Source organism: Etheostoma cragini, chromosome 9 (assembly GCF_013103735.1).
Source record: "Etheostoma cragini isolate CJK2018 chromosome 9, CSU_Ecrag_1.0, whole genome shotgun sequence".
Classification (NCBI taxonomy): domain Eukaryota; kingdom Metazoa; phylum Chordata; class Actinopteri; order Perciformes; family Percidae; genus Etheostoma; species Etheostoma cragini.
The window spans coordinates 7,108,812-7,126,067 of NC_048415.1; the positions used below are offsets into that span (position 1 = coordinate 7,108,812).

The 17,256-nt window shown below is 40.1% G+C and overlaps 1 protein-coding gene across 10 annotated transcripts in view; it reads left to right on the forward strand.

Moving 5' to 3' along the window:
• Positions 1-16,953, forward strand: part of dnajc6 (DnaJ (Hsp40) homolog, subfamily C, member 6) — a 40,325-nt gene extending 23,372 nt beyond the window's left edge. For 3 of the 10 annotated variants that reach the window (XM_034881093.1, XM_034881095.1, XM_034881085.1), the window contains 14 exons: positions 1,688-1,821; positions 2,516-2,710; positions 2,927-3,044; positions 3,674-3,753; positions 3,884-4,077; positions 5,922-5,948; positions 6,837-7,208; positions 7,659-7,802; positions 8,415-8,516; positions 8,794-8,931; positions 9,015-9,350; positions 9,692-9,840; positions 10,292-10,468; positions 13,972-16,953. In XM_034881093.1, the coding sequence (XP_034736984.1) occupies positions 1,688-1,821; positions 2,516-2,710; positions 2,927-3,044; positions 3,674-3,753; positions 3,884-4,077; positions 5,922-5,948; positions 6,837-7,208; positions 7,659-7,802; positions 8,415-8,516; positions 8,794-8,931; positions 9,015-9,350; positions 9,692-9,840; positions 10,292-10,468; positions 13,972-14,073 (2,268 nt within the window). In that variant the 3' untranslated portion in view covers positions 14,074-16,953. The remainder of the gene's footprint in view (positions 1-1,687; positions 1,822-2,515; positions 2,711-2,926; positions 3,045-3,673; positions 3,754-3,883; positions 4,078-5,921; positions 5,949-6,836; positions 7,209-7,658; positions 7,803-8,414; positions 8,517-8,793; positions 8,932-9,014; positions 9,351-9,691; positions 9,841-10,291; positions 10,469-13,971) is intronic. The other 7 variants (XM_034881086.1, XM_034881091.1, XM_034881087.1 and 4 more) reach the window with 7 other exon arrangements.
• Positions 16,954-17,256: the final 303 nt, after the last annotated feature.

Below are 17,256 nucleotides of genomic sequence, written 5' to 3' on the forward strand. Positions count from 1 at the left end.
CTGCAAATTGTCCTTGCTTTTCCACTGATTACCTCATCTGTTTTCATGTTTCATTCAGTTTACTATGAAGTGAAAGCATTTTTTATGTGTCGAGACATCCCAGTTTTTTTAGTTGGTTTTTAAATAACGCACTTTTGAGTCTATGCCCAGCGCTCAAAAGATGCTGCCAGAGGACAAGTTGAAACGTACTTCGAGGCCTCCTGTGTCCACTCTAATGTACATTAACTGCCAACACAGATGACTTCATGAAAGTCCTTATCCTTAAAACCTTTACTTAAACCTCATGTTTGGTTTTCACAATGTGAAACATGTTGATTGTGGTGTAACAGAAAAGAAGACATATTTAGTGATAATTTTACAAAGCCGTCGATCTCTTGTTTTTTTCCTATGAGTGTGAAAACAAATTGTACGACGTGATCTTCCCTCTCTCCATCAAATGAAAGCTACAAGCTCCCCAGACAAGGAATCGTAACGAGGGAAGCAAACCCCAGGTTTAGCCTCTTTCCTATTTCTCTTCCTCTCCTCTTACTGTTGCAGACCCTGAATGTGGCAATGTTGGTCAGCCTTGTTTTTAACTTTAAATACAGTAAAACACAGCTTGGAGCTTGTGAATCAGCTTGTTTCTGATTGGTTCTTCTCAGTCATGTCAGTTCATCTACCTCTTTTGTTGCTCATCAATTGGTCTTTGCATTGAACAGAGAATTGAATGTCCCTGAGAAACTAGAATAAAAGAGCATTTAAGTCCTGCGTGTTGGCCTTGGAGGTTCAAGTTCAGTTAAATGATGGATGTAAGTCATGTTTCAGTATGTTGGTCCTAGAATTGGATGTATTTTTGTGCCTCAAGTTTAGGTAAAAAGAGATATTACAATTTAAGAGGTAGATAAAGGCGTCTTCATGTTGAAAATATATGTGTTTTGCTTGGCAGAGATAACTTTTGTAGAAAAATAATTCCTCAGCAACCAGTTGCACTTTTAATATGTCTTTGATTAGACTGTACATTTTCAATACAGTTAAAACCCTAAATACAATTGTTTTGCAAAGCAATCACCATCGAAGTATTTGGTAGAACAGGGTTTTCTGTCTTTTCTATTTCAGTGACAGCCACACTGTACACTGGCATATGGCGGAGCATGTTATTGCCAAGTCACTGCGGTTTGGCTGTGGCTTGGCAAACTACTCCATCTTAAACAACCTCCACCAAATGGTCCCTTTTTAAAATAAATGTTTTCTCTTCTCCGGATCATAATAATGTTTTTGTCTCCCTGTAATCTGAAACGAACTCTTGAGTAAATACGGTGAGTTCATTCGGTGAGCAAATATCTCTACTGCAGTTATATTTAGTGCCGGCCTGTTTGGGCACGCACTGTAACTAGTAAATGTGACTAAATTAACTTCTTTGAGCTATGACTTGTAGTAAATTATGGAGCCTCTGGCTGCTTTAACAGTTCATCTGAGAGCTGGAGTTACAACAAGCATTCCGAAACTCGCATCAAGTCACTTTGTACAGTGGTCGGATCTACATGTGTTGACACTTGTGACTATCATTGCTGCAATGCTAAGATGTAAATGGAATCAGTGCAGTGGTTGACATGCATGGCAGACAAGACCAAAAAGTACATTATTAAAGCTTTTAAATATAAAAATTACTCAAGTGTCCATGTGTCTCCTTTCCAATGTGTTAATTTAGGATGGCCGTGCTCTCTCTGGTGTTTTGGTTTGTGCCATGTTCTGCTTCTGCCACCTCTTCAACAACCCAGTTCCTGCCATGCAGCTACTCAGCGCCAAGAGACCAGGTTCCGGTCTCTGGCCCTCACACCACAGGTTTGTAATTCTGAACATGTGTGTTTATGTGTGTGTGCATGTGGGTGTGACAAAGATTGAGAAATAGAAGAGGGGAAGTGAGAGAGAAAGAAAGGACGGAAAAATGTTTTCACACTAAACCACACTAGAATTCAATTTGGCTGTTTGTGTTTCCTTTTTTTTAACACTTTATTAATTTCTGTGTTTTCTCTGCAGTTGAATCCCCCATACAATATTACCAACTGTCAGAATTAACATATTAACAAAATAAATGCCAGGCAGAAAAAGAAGGGATTGCTTTTAATTGATAATCTGGATTCCAACTGGATAAACTGCATATAGGGGTTAGAAACAAATTCACATCATCAGCTGGTTCCACTACTAGCTATGTTTATTCCCCTATCTGCACATTTAGAAGGCAGTGCATGTTTTTAAAGCATAACAGCATCATTTAAGATTTGCCGATGTATGGGAATAGGCTAATCAAAACATAAAAAGTGCTGGATGGACATTTTATTACCATGACAGCCAGTAGCTGTAATATTTATCAGGCCTTAACAAGTTAGAGTTTGTGTGCAAATTGACTGAGAATTCATTGAAATGGCAGCAATAACATAATCCTTATCACATACACAGAACACAAAGTGAGGAATGCATTTAACAATGAATATCTAAAATGGGACAAAAGCAACTATCTTTCCTTCTTTCTATCCAGGTACATAGGCTATGTGTGTAGCATGGTGTCAGAGAAGCCCAGTCTACCCCACTCCAAGCCCTTGATGATCAAGGGTCTCACCATAACTCCGGTCCCCTGCTTTAACAAGCAGCGCAACGGCTGTCGGCCCTTCTGCGACGTCCTCATCGGAGAAACGAAGATCTTTACCACTTCACAGGAGTATGAGAGGATGAGGTAGGTGCATTGAAGTTTTTAAGCCTCAATAGAAACAAGACTTTATGCAGCGTGAAAGTATGAATAAAGAGTCTGAAACACATCATGCCTTTTTTATGTTCATTCTCCACTCCCTTTATCACTCTCTTTCTGCAACGTTTCCCCGTAATTATTGCTGCCCTATTTATTCTTTTCTTATGCCCATGTTCCTCCCTCCAACACACTCTGCATGTCCAGAGAGCACAGGGTCCAAGAGGGTAAGATTGCTTTTCCTCTGGGTGTGAGTGTGCAAGGGGACGTCATTGTTTCAGTCTACCACATGAGGTCAACCATCGGAGGACGTCTGCAGGCCAAGGTAAACTTCATGTGCTCTATGCTGTACATCTTACAAAGTCTTTTTTACTGGAAGAGACAACATCTGTTAATAAACACCATGTCTGTGTACTGATGAAGTTAACATCTTAATCAAACTTGACACAAACAAGATGTTGCAAAATGATAATGCTGGACAATTGTTGGCTGGACAACAAGCCCATAATGGACTATTAGCCATCAAACAGTGTCTTGAAAATCTTGAGTCCAAACAGAAACCTACAAAATAAGAAGCAAGAAGTGACATGTTTGAGACAGGTTTTACATTTCCTGACGTGCCTAGTTTATGACAATGTGTTTTTCCTCCAACAGCACCACTAGGAGAAATACTATGTTAATAGTATATACTAAAATAAAAACTTTCTTTAACAACCATTGTTTGTTCTGGTTATGCATAATATTATTTTAAAGGTGTCAAATCAATGAAAATTGACACAAGGACGGCAACACAATATGCAATTTCTCTGTGAATTAACATCATATAGTCCATCGTTGTGCTTACAATAAGGATAGCTATGCAGTAAAAGACTGCAGTGCATTTGGCTATTGATGCAATTTGGTATGATACACAAAAATACATGGTCCAAACTTCCTTTTATGTACTGTTATTAGGTGTCCAACACCCAGATCTTCCAGATACAGTTCCACACTGGCTTCATTGCGCCCGGTACCACCATGTTAAAGTTTAACAAGTAAGGACATTTCTTCTATTTTAATCACTTGTACAACTATAGCTAACAAAACAAGCCGTGCTGATTCCAGTCTGTTTTCCATCTCTCACTATATCACACATTATTCTTTTGTCCTATTTATCCACCTCAGACCCGAGCTGGATGCATGTGACTCTCCTGAGAAGTATCCCCAGCTTTTCCATGTAATACTGGACGTGGAGGTGGAGGGGGTGGACAAGCAAAAGGACCTGACGCCACCGTGGGAGCAGTTCCCCGTTAAAGACCTCAACCCTAACGTGCTCTTCTCTTGCCACCAGGAGCACCAGGACGCACTGGCAATCGCTGGTACTCAGGGGACGGGTACACTTGGGACAAATATTACACACAAACGGTTTCTGCTAATGTGGACTGCACACATATGTTGAATCCAAAACATACTGCACATCACACTTAAGGTGTGCCACGTTGGGGGTGGCAGTAGCTCAGTCCGTAGGGAGTTGGGTTGGGAACCGGAGGGTCACTAGTTTAAGTCCCCGCATGGACCCAAAAGTGAATTGGTCGCTGGAGAGATGCCACTTCACCTCCTGGGCACTGCCAGGTGCTCGTGAGCAAGGCACCGTACCCCCCCAACAGCTCAGGTCGCTGGTTCGGCTGGCAGACCACTCACTCTGACATCTCTCCATTAGTGCATGTCTAGATCCTGAGCGTGTGTTTGTAGATCAGGAGTGTGTGTGATAACTAACAAAGTGTGGACACAGAGTGTAAATTGTAATTTCCCCATTGGGGATCAATAAACGGATTAAAATTAAACTAAAATTAAGGTGGGTAGCTGGGAGTAGCTTTTTGTAAGCTAAAGACTGGCCACTAAACACTTGCCATTTAAACAATCATAAACCTGTGATTATATTGTGTATATTCAATGAAAATATTGCTCATGACTTTGACACAGTAGTTTTGTCAAAGTCTTGTGGGAGCTGTAGTTGTTAAAAGCTAACTATCTTCATTTAAATACCAAAAATGTCAAATTTGACCAACTATGCATTAGTAGCAGTAATTTAGTTGTTAAGCTAAAACTATGGACAGAAAAGATCCTGTGCCAAGTTTCAACTTACAACCTCAATGAGAAAATACAACAAAAAAGAAAACAAAAATAACAGGATGCCTGCTAGCTAGCTAGCTAGTTAGCTACTAGCAAAGTACCTTGCTTGATTCAACTGCATAACCTGTGTAGCTACATGAATGCCTCTGGATTGTCAGTCAGTGATTTTAAATAGTATATTATAGGCCTACATCTAGTTTACACAACATTTTTCATCATTACTTGCTTTACTACGTTAGAGCATCACAAGCTGGATGTGATTCAATTTGGCTGATTGTTAACAGTTGTTTGTTAGGCTAGCTGTTACAAAATGCTTTAACAACTAACTATTTAGCCTTACCAATAGCTAGTTATCCTTAACACAAACCCTGAACTACACTAATTTAATATACATTCTAACCATGTCAGCTACTTAAAAAAACTGATAGGTTACCAACCAGATATTAAAAGTCTAAAACTCAGACTTGTGCCCACAAGGATACAAGTGAATAATACACATCCCCAAACAACCATAACAGAGCCTGCCCCGTCTAAGAAGAGCCTGTTCACTTCTTATTAAGCCCCATTGTACCAAATTTGGATGGAGTTACTCCAGAGTTCCTCAAGGGGGTGATCGCAGGACAGTGCAAAAATGAATTAGAGTCTATGGAGCTAGACAGCTAAATTTGTCTCTTTTGCCTGACCATTAATGACAAATCTCAAATTTGATTGTAGTTTGTGCAAGTTCAACATGGATTATAGGTTGAAAATTGAATAAACGAGTACTTTGAGAGATTTAGCTCAATAGACCTCTATTAATTCTGCACTCGCCTGTGAACGCTCTCGTATTGAACCAGAGTGGAACTACAACCAGTTCAGAAGCCGGAAGTATCCCGAGAGTGGAAGTTCTCCCCTTATTATTCTTTGACCATACTCACAAATTCATCATGCAGACACTACAAATGTCTGTGCACAAATGTGCTAAGATGGTGCACAGCTGCAGTAGATCAGTGATAAGGTTGGCTTATCTATTCAAAAGCCCATGTACGTGCCTTTACACGCAGATACAAAAGCACACTAATGACCTAACTCTCATTTTTGTTCCTACAAGATGAGATGGAGGGATTGGATCTGGAGGGTAAGACAGTAGAGGAGACCACAGACCTGTTAGAGAAATTCTGTATACCAGGGCTAGCTTCAATTCAATCATACTCTCTTCAAAATGTAGAGAGAGCATTGATCCTATTGAGGATTATGTCTTCTGTTATTGAAAAACACTTTGCTGTTTCCATTTATGATATGTAATGATTGAATTGAAATGAACCCTATCCTTGTTATGCAGTGATATATCATTTTGGTAGATGACTTTAATATTGGGACCTGAATAAATTACTAGCCTAAGTATTTAACGTGATATCCTACAACAGCAGACCGATGCATAATTTCCCTTTACATACAGAGAACAGAGAAAAAAACACAACTAAAAAAAAAACACACAATCCTAGTGATTATCCCAGAAGCAAACTTAGAAACTGTACAGCTACAAGTGGTACAAATTTTTGTAAAAAAGTTCTACCAAAGTGAAATATTGCTCTAGATAAATACTAGCGGAAGTTTGTAGTCAAACTGTACATCCCATCCCTTCTTTAAAAGCATTACTAGTACTGTATATTTTATTGATTGGATCCTTGTACATAAAGATTAATATGTTGTTTTAGAAATTATCTCCAATTAGCTAAGTAGCTAAGAGCAGCTACACTTTGCAGTGTGCAGTTTACATAATATGTTGCACACAGTGTACACAGTATCAGGGGAAAAGCTTCTGCTTGTAGCAGAAATGACAAAAGTTGCTAATTTTTCCCTCTTAACCTACTCTGTATTTTTGTCTGCTTTGCCCCAATTCATTTCCTTTGTCTGTGTTGTTATTTCTATCTACCACTTGACATGCCTCAGTCTCATTTGGTAATTCACTACATGTTTTCTCTGTCTCTTTCTTTCCTTCTATTTCTGTCTCATTCTTCTGCAGAGCCAAGTCGGCCCCACGGAGGTCCAGACGGTCGGGGCCACGGGGAAGAGAGTGAGCCCTCGGATGATGATATGCTCTCTCTCTCCAGCCAGCGAAGCAACGCCAGCACGGCCCCCCAGAAACCCGACCCTTCTGTGCCCATGCCTGCTGCCTCTGCACCCGCTGAAGAAATGGATCTTCTTGGCCTCGATGGGGAGGAGATCAACTGTCCTTCATCTCAGCCCCCATCTTCTGTAGCCGCAACCACTGACCTCCTAGGGGACTTGTTCGGGGGCCCACCCCAGCCAACCAGTGGGGCATCATCTGCCCAGTCCACACCACAGAAAGTAGTCCTAAACACTGCCTCGCCATGTCCCTCTCCTGCACCATCAGGTGACACCCCGAGTTTAGAAGTTCATTCACTTGGAAAACTATACCTAAAATTCAAATGTGACATTGCTCAAAGCAAGTTTAGATTGCTTTTATATTGATAGAAGTTATTAACCTGTTATACATGTGTATTAATAAATCAAGGCATAAAAATGAATGAATACTTGCAAAAACGTCAAGTAAGGTAAAAATATGCCAAACTCAAATTCTGATATGTGGGTCATCTTTAGATGAAAAATGGGTCATAGGCCATAAAAAGCAACAAAAAAAAAGTGCTATTACATTAATATTAATACAAATAATTTTCCTTTTAAAAGAAAATAGTCTTTAAGGACAGTAACAAGAATGTCATTTTAAATATTCACAATATGTAATGCAGTTACTCAAAAATGCCGTTTGGCCATATCATTTTCTAGAGTAAGACGATAGCAATGGTGCGGTTGTTTCCCTCAGGTTTTGATCCCTTTGGGACGGGTCCCATGCCTAAGCCTCAGGACATGATGGGTTCATTCCTTGGACCAGGTAACGTGGGGCAGCCTGACCCCTTCCTGCATGCTGCACGCTCTCCATCACCCACCTTGCAGCCTACAAGCTTGGGTAAGGCATGCTTCTGCTGCACAGTCTCACAGCATTTTGGATCTAAATAAAGAGTCGGCACAATGGTAAGGCAAGTTATAGAGTATTTGCAAATCTGTTGCCACACCATAACACATAAATGTGCATTGTGTCTCTGCACATCAACTCAGGTTAAAACGTCTAAAACGTTTTTGTACCCCAAGATATATTAGACTGCACTGCTTTTAATATCTTTTTTGTATTTTTGTTCTACTTGTTGTTTACTCACATACTGAGAAAGAGTAAGAAAGCCTTTTTTTATCACTGCTGTATGTTTGAAAATGAATGGGTTTGTTTGTCTAGAAATCTAGACGCACGCTAGCAGCAGCAAACATCTTGATGTGAGTCTTGTAAGGCTATGAGTTAGCATGACGTATGGTTGTTCTCCATTAACCATCCACATCTTCAGCCTGAAACCTTTAGGCTGTATACTTTTACAGAGCATTATGTGCATGATGAAGCAAGACAACAACAACATTACCAGTATGCTTTTTAATCAGTGTATCATGCTAATTCATTTATTCATTCAATGTCATGTTCAGTTCCCATTCACTATTAGCTCAATCTGTGAAAAACCTTTATGTGCTTGAATAGGCCGGAGTTCCCCGGTCCCGCCCGCCACCCCAATTGTCAACATTCAGCAGCTAAACGCAAAGGGAGGATGGGACTGGAACAGAACAGCTACCACAAGCACAGGTAGAAACCGGTAACCCAAACACACACACACATGCACGCACGCAAACACGCACGCACACACTCACACACACACACACACACACCCACACAAACACACACACACACACACACACAAACACACATACACACACACACACACACAGACACACAAACACACTCACACCATCATCTACCATTTCCCTTAGCCTACTAAACCTTTTTGAATAGATTGCTGAAGACCACAACACCTCTTTAACTGTAAAATGTTAATATATGCACTGTTTGTTGATTCATCCAGGAACAGGGTTTGGTATGGGCAGTCGGTCAGCAACTACAAGCCCCACAGGCTCAGTCCACAGCACCCCTACCCACCAAACCCAGCCAAACACCCTAGACCCGTTCGCTGACTTAGGCAATCTTGGGGGAAGCCATGGAGGTCTGCCACTAAAACATTTCTGAAACACTTGATCTGAGCATTTGTTATTTTACAGTAAGTTATAATCTCCTCCTTTCTATTAGCAGGTTCTGGCTTTTCCAGCAAACCCACCACTCCTACTGGAGCAGCCCCTTCCGTACCTCCCATGGGCTCCCCATCGCGACCTCCTCCGTCACCCCAGCATGCCGAAGGGTGGCAGTCCCACACAGGAGCCAGCTTCCCCTCGTGGCAGCCAGGGGCTGGAGGTGGTGGCGGATGGCCACACCAAGGACAGGGCCCTGCCTCACAGCCAAAGCCCAGCCCCAGCCACACCCCCATGCCTCACACATCGCCCCAGAACCGACCCAACTACAATGTCAGCTTCTCTGCAATGGGAGGGGGCTCGCCCAGCGCAGGGTGCAAAGTACAGGCTGCCATGGGTGAGCAGGAGATGTGGAATTAGATGTGATGTTTCTGGTATGATGCAAATGTTGTGATCAGGTTGTGAATTTAAGAAATTCTTGTAGGCATGACATATTTTGGATGAAGTGCTATAATTCTTGAAGCTGGATTCCTTGCCCCTGTTGCATTAAACCTCTATACATAACACTGTATATTTGTAATGTCTCTGTTACATAAAGGAATAAGCACATTACTTCTTCAGAGGGATCAAGTCAATGTTTTACAGTGCATTGCATCCGAGGGCAGGGCCATAAGTGGCTCAAAATAGCCTTAAAATGAATGTCTTGTCTCTTTGTGATTGCATCTCTCTCTCTGCCAGGTTCTAAGCCCAAAGCCTTTAATGCCAACTTTGATGACCTGCTGTCTGGTCAGGGCTTTGCTGGGGCCAAAGAGAAGAAGGGGCCCAGGACTATAGCAGAGATGAGAAAGGAGGAGATGGCCAAAGAGATGGACCCTGAGAAAATAAAGGCAGGGGCTTTTTTCTGATGTGATATTAAGTACCATCTGTATACAAATGAAGATAAGGGGTGGTTTGCTGTTTTAGTTTCAACACTAACACCATGAAGTTGCATGACTCTTGCATGTTCACTACATCTGAGTAGAATTACGGTTTGACAACAGTTCATTGGGTTTTTGTCATCTGTTTATCCAATGTAGGACAATAGAAGCAATTCAGTGAGTCCCAAAAGTAGGAGCGTGTACTCAAAACCCTTTGGCTTAAAGCCTTTCTGTGTATTACAGAACTACTGAAGCGACCTATGTAGGTCTCCCATGACAAAACTCTGGTTCCTCTAATTACTCCTTAAAAACATTTCACCGGAGCCAAAAATCACTGAGGCATTTCTGCTAATAATTGTTCTAAATCGGTTCATCACTGGCTAAGGGTTCCACCTCTCTCCCTCTCCTGTTTATGACCCAGATTCTGGACTGGATCGAGGGGAAGGAGCGTAACATCCGTTCTCTACTGTCCACCATGCATACTGTGCTGTGGGAGGGAGAGACGCGATGGAAGCCTGTGGGCATGGCTGACCTGGTTACTCCAGAACAGGTCAAGAAGGTCTACCGCAAAGCTGTCCTGGTTGTCCACCCAGATAAGGTGAGACACATAGTGATTTCTCTGACTCTACATCATTCAAGTTCTCTTTTATTAACCCTAGTGTTTTGTTGACATTTTATTTCCTCATTATTTAACACCACTACTATATTTGAATATTTTTCAAATATTTTTCAAATATTTTTTCAGACCTGTTGGTTGTTTATGTATAACCTTTTTCCCCCCAAGGGTTCATCACCTGTGTGTGAATGCATTTTATTGACTGGAGTCACATATGGCTTGATATTAAAGCTCTTAAATTTCAAAAGCAGGTTTCGGCTTGAACTCATTTGGCCAGAGTCCAATCTTTTATGTCAAAGCTGGTGTTTTATATCCTCCAGGTTTTTTCCAGAGGCAAAACACTTGCTTTACATCACTCATTTGGATATTTTGAATTTTTATCAAAATGTTTCCACTCAAATATTCTTTTTCTTTTCTTTTGCTCTTTTATGATTAAAACCCCATATGTAGAGAACTGTTGAAGTGGTAACCCTTTTCTGGACTTGCACAGCATTGTTATTACACCAAATAAGGAAAGAGTTAATGTTTTGTTATTATTTATGACTCATGGTTAAGGCCAAAAAGACCGCAAGGTTACAAAAAAGTGTTACAAAACTTCAACAACAGACGGGTTGTGTGGCCCAAAAAGTTCTGTCAACACCAATCACAGATGTAAAGCAAATGAAATTCCACTTTATTTATCTAGCTAGTGTTTATGTTTTTCAACTGTGGTTTCTGAGACCCTAAACAGAATTAATTTGACAGACTGCTGAAACATGTCATCCGTTCAAAGGTGCCATTCTAGGAGGATCGAAAGGTGTTTGTACTTACAGTATCTTATTTTGAAGATACACATTTCACACATGATATAAAGACAGGCATCAATACAATGACAACAATCAAAATAATCATGACTTCAACAACGTGATAACGAAGCAAAACATGATAAAAACCAGTTTTCAACCAATCAAACAAAGAAATGCTATCCTGGTGAACAGAGTTCGCAGTATCGTGAAGGTGGTGAATTATCTCACTAATTGTAGCATTATTGTCAGGCACAAAGGTACAACATTCAGCACCAATAATAGCACAAGTTCCTCCTTGCGCTGCTAAAAGAAAATCCAAAGCTGCCCTGTTTTGTAAAGCTAGAAGTCTAACAGAGGCGAGTTCACTTGACAGAAGCATGAGAGCTTTACCAGTTTCATTAGCTATCACTTCTATTGCCTGAGACAGATCGGCGATTTGATCTAGCGCAGACATAACTCCATAAAAAGGAAGAAGGGGGCCGAGTATGTTTTTGAAACTTGATTGATGATGAGTCCCAAAGGTGTCTGAAAGTCCACGTTGTACCCGTTTAAGAGGCTTCTGGGGCAGGGAGTGAGCCACTCTCATAGCCGGGACGATGTACGCCAATCCACAGCGTCCGTTGTAATCAACAGGAAGATACGGGTATGCAGAGTATCCACATACCCAGTACATTCCCACAGGAGAGGAGATGGTGCAGCTAGCTGTGCGGTGAGCCAGAGCACTGAATCGAGCATCGCCCGCTGCTTCCAAACAGTGCTCGGGTGCAGAATTTAGAGTTTTAAATTCAATGTTGGTAATTTTTGGGTCCCATTTGAATGTACGAAGGCAGTCCGATTGGCCTACAGGTGTCTTGCCGTCATTCTGGAGACACCAAGGGAACTTCTGAGGGATGAGCTGTATTGTAACAGGTTTGGGGGTTTTGAGACATTTAAAACAGTTTGCATTTCTTGTAGAACAGTTGAGTGGCCTCATTTTGGAGAGACTGGAACAATCATGGTGAGAATAGGATTGCGATAACGGAATATGCATCAGGTGGCAGGTGTCACAGTCAGAGGGAGGTAAGGCCATCAGAGGTAAACCTTCTCCAGCTGTGTGGGGTATTAGGCCACAGACATAGCAATTGGAATTAGGGTGTAAATGGTTGGCTACTTCCCGTGCCATAGTTAGAAAGATATTCAAAGCATCTACTCTTATTTCTGGTGGTTTCATGACCTGGGGAGCTCCCATGGTGGACTCCACCAAGATCAGTATTAGGAGGCGCGGGATCAGGGGCATTGTTGCAATGAATCCTCAAAATCTGGCTTCAGGTCTTTACAGTAAAAGTCACCAGGCTCTAGCTGAACATCGTCACCATCGTCAGGAGTCTGGAAGGCAGTTCATACCTGTGAATACATACAGTGGACGGAGAATGACTCAAATCGGTCGCCCTTTTTTACAGCACACAAATAAGAGTAATAAGCCATACTTTATGTTAAATTTAACCGAAACATGAAATTCTGTCTTTATTAGACAGTAAAAAAACACAGTTTTACCCTTATATGAACACAAGAAACAGCATATAATACCGTATTGAACCCAAAATACACCTATTATACCAAATTATTAATTATAAAGAATTAATTCATACAGAATTCATGTTCTGATGAAATCATCATGAAAGATTGAAAATATTTACTGAGTTTACAAATGGCAAGGCACGCAAAGGGCAAACATTACAGTAGCCAGTATAATAAGCTTACCTGTTTTTTACTCTCGGGAACACTCAGTGGATTATGGTTCTAAGTTCTGTTGTGAGATCATGGCAGGACCTCGCTAGCATGCATGCATGGAGGAATCACTTCTCATCACCCTATTTATCCTCTCTTGTCCCAGGACAAGAGCGTAGACCATAACCTTAAATGACCCAATCACAGGGGTCTAGTGAGTGAATCACAACATCAATGCTAACTGATCAATCGTTACAAGGGGGGGCGAATTTAAATAATCAAAACAGAGCAAACTCAAAGGCTGCTTCATGCCAGATGTGGTTTGGTTGCATAAGCCCACAACAACATGAGCACATTTATTAAGGACAACAAACAGTAAATGCAGTTATGCGCTGCACAGTATACTGTGTACACTGTGTTTATACATGTGCATACAGTATATGTGTAAATATAAACACACAAGATGCATGGACGCACTTCCAAAAGCAAGACAAAAGATAGAGCCACAATTTAAAATAAAACTAATAAAAAAAATGATAAATATTTAAAGAAATGTATCAAGAACAGTGTTTGAAAAATTAATATCCTTGTTGTGCAAAGTACTAAAGTTTTAATTAAATTTATTGAGTATATAAATTGCTTATTTTGGGTTTTGTAGTTTTCATTTTTTTGTGGGTTTTTTCAGACCTGTTGGTTGTTTATGTATAACCTTTTTCCCCCCAAGGGTTCATCACCTGTGTGTGAATGCATTTTATTGACTGGAGTCACATATGGCTTGATATTAAAGCTCTTAAATTTCAAAAGCAGGTTTCGGCTTGAACTCATTTGGCCAGAGTCCAATCTTTTATGTCAAAGCTGGTGTTTTATATCCTCCAGGTTTTTTCCAGAGGCAAAACACTTGCTTTACATCACTCATTTGGATATGGCCAGAAAATAAATGATTTTAGGGGATTTTCCTATGGGTTTAACTCCTTTTTCCTTCTCCCCTCACAGGCGACAGGACAGCCTTATGAACAATATGCCAAGATGATTTTCATGGAACTAAATGACGCCTGGTCAGAATTTGATAGCCAAGGACAAAAACCCCTCTACTGAATAAATAGGCAGAGGAAGTGAGCGAGGAGAGGATGTCCCTCCTGATTATGTCATCAAATCCTAAAATGTGCCCCCCCCCTCTTGTCAACATACTACAGCCGCACCCCACAACATCTGCCTTTATACCTGTGCTTTGACCCGTACTTCTCTTCTCACCACAAACAAACACAGAACATCCAGATGATCTGCAAAGTCGGAAAAAAGACTTACAGAACTCCAGTGACCAACAGTGTGACTGAAAAAATGACTCCCCGTAGCTACAATGTACCTACCTAAGGTATGTGTGTGGTGCAACATAGCCTTTCCTTGTTTAGTGTCCTTAGCCCTGAAACCAACCCACCAATCAATGCAGAGTCACCAGCACGTCTACAAAAAACAAAAGAGGACACCGATCAAAAGAGAGCGAGAGCCTGTGGGCAAAAGAGATAAGAGAAAAACACGTCAGGGAGTAAACTGATCAAGCATTTCACAGACTGCTCTAAATAAGCGATTCAGAGCGTCAGATAGTCCGTAGGGCACAAACAAACATTTAACATCAATCAAGCCACTTACCCACAAAACATTATGTTGTACTTCGTGTGGAAATTGAATCCATGATCAGTTCTTTCATATCAAATTCATGCTTTATCATGGAATTGAATGTTCTTAGAAGAACAGACAAGAACAGCGGCGTTAAGTTATGATATGTTTTCCCTTACAAACCGGTTTTTGATCTAAAACAAGCTGTTTGGAGATACAAATTAACAACAACATTTAAATAGTGCAAAAAGAATGAAAGCAAACTGCTTTTACCACTTTTGAAAGTAACTCTGATTACAGGTTGGCTTCCATCTCCATTCACCTTATTTATTAAGTCTGCTGAGAAGAATTGAAAATGTAAATGACGGGGCTCTACAATAAAAAAACACACCAGAAGGTTGCTACGATTTCAGTTTTTGAGTTAATATTAATATGACGGATTAACAAAAAAGTGTTTGTACGGTAGGTGAATGATTTTTCATTGGTGTGTCTGATGTAATCAAGCCTTGTGTGTTTTCATGACTGCAGGGAACTGAGGATTGTATACTGTATTTAAGGATGAGCACATGTACAGTTCCATACAGACACCTCGAGCGTACTCACTCATACAGTTATACGTATTTATGCAAGGGAGATCTGTGAAAGCACAAACTTTGACTCGGTACTACTTTGAAGGAAAGCAATTGTTATTTATATGTTCATCTTAGTTTCGCTGTTTTGTTTATCATACCTGCTGCATTATTGTGGTTTAAATAAACTGCACATGTCAACTTATGTAAAGGACATGTTTGGGATAATTTAGACCTTTGTAGTTTAACTCATTAACTGAGTCTCAAGCAAAACCCGGGAATCATTTGTAAGACTATATCACCATTTCTGAGTGCATAACCTTTTATAAACTGCAGCAACTTTTTCCAAACAACAGAAGTGACGCTTTTGTGCTGCTCATCTGTCGTTGTCATCATCGTTACAAACTTCCCACAATGCAAAAAGAATCGTGGGTTGATTTTGCAGAGATGGGAAATGTTCTCATCCCGTAAGATGATCTAACGTAACGATTGAATTATGTGCTTTATTGTATCTGAATTTATCATGTATGAAATTCTTTATTTCACTCAGACCCTACAAATATTTGCTGTCATGTTTTACAACACTGATTTGCAACAATTGCAACATGTTTTTTTTGTTGAATTACTTCATGTCATTTGTTTACGTTTGTGACATTTCTGTCAAAGCACTGACACTTTTATTTATAATGATCATGTACATTTTTTGATCTGGATGAGTAATACTGACATTATTTCATATCAGCACACATGGCCGTATATGGTGCAGGTTTGTTATAGCTTAAATCTAGAAGAGATAAGAATACTTTCCAAGTAATTTCACTGATAAACGGAAACTGACTCCTAACATTTTCTCCTTGTGGAAAAAGTATTTCACACTCCTGGGATGAAGTCCGTGGGCAAATGACAAACGTGCAAAAACAAAACAAAATGTATCTGCTGATTAGCAAGGAGAAACTGAAGCAAATCTTAATTTGTTTTAGGAGTTTGAGGTTTTCACAGGAAACTAATATGATCTTATAACCTCCTTCTAACAACAGAGCTTTACTGTAAAGAGCGGTTGTATTCTGATGTATGACATCTGTTATAAGTCCATTTTCACACTTTTAGCAGAATATTTGCCTCCAAATTTTCTTAAACTTATTTATATTGTTTTCATCCTGTCATTCTCTCTGTTTTGGAGATATAGATTTTTTAACCATTTGAATGGTTTTCCCGTTGTTGGACTTCAATATTACCCGGAATTTCCAGTTTGACCATCTGTGTTGAGGATGTTGACTACACTGACTTATGACTGCTATAAAGCGCTGTTTTGTCAACTGGACAGAGCATCTTGGCTAAAATGGGTCCCAGAATCCCAGAGTCTTGGTCTCATGTTGAAAATGTTAAACTCTGATGTAGAGGCCACTGCTTTCTTATCAAACACAGGAAGTATGCAGTATGTGCTCCTGTGTTCTATTGAGGACCTACATGTGAAATAACCCTCATGAGCTCCCTCACTGACTGATTTCTCTATCTAAAACCGTATGGCTATGTTAAAAAGCTAACCTCTGTATATTGTAGTCAATGGATGTGTGTTGTTTGAAGTTGTTGTACGTATGAATACAGAACTGGATACAGACTACTGTACGTTATGTGTTTGCCTGTCTGCTGTTCAAGTATTACTAAACTGTGTAAACATTATGTTCATGCGTTCCTTTTCAGGTCTGTTTACCATTACAGGATGTACATAATAATCAAGTGCGATGCACAAAAAATAAATAGTAAACAGAAAACAGAGGCAGCATTCATCAGATTTTATGTCTCTTGGTAGTTCTTTTTTTTATCACTAGAGGGTAGCAGCGGACAAAATAATGAACTACACTGCAGCGTGCCGGTCGATGAAACAAGTATCTCAGATCATTTACTTAAGTAAAAGTACAAATAAAACTATCCCATTACAAGTAAAACTCTCAACAAAATCCAGTAAGTAAAATTTAAGAAGCATTATCAGCAAAATATACTTAAAGTCTCAAAGTAAAAGTACTTGTTCTGCAGAAAAATGGGCCCTGTGACTGACGTATTATCCTATATTACATTATTAGATAGTTACTTAGTG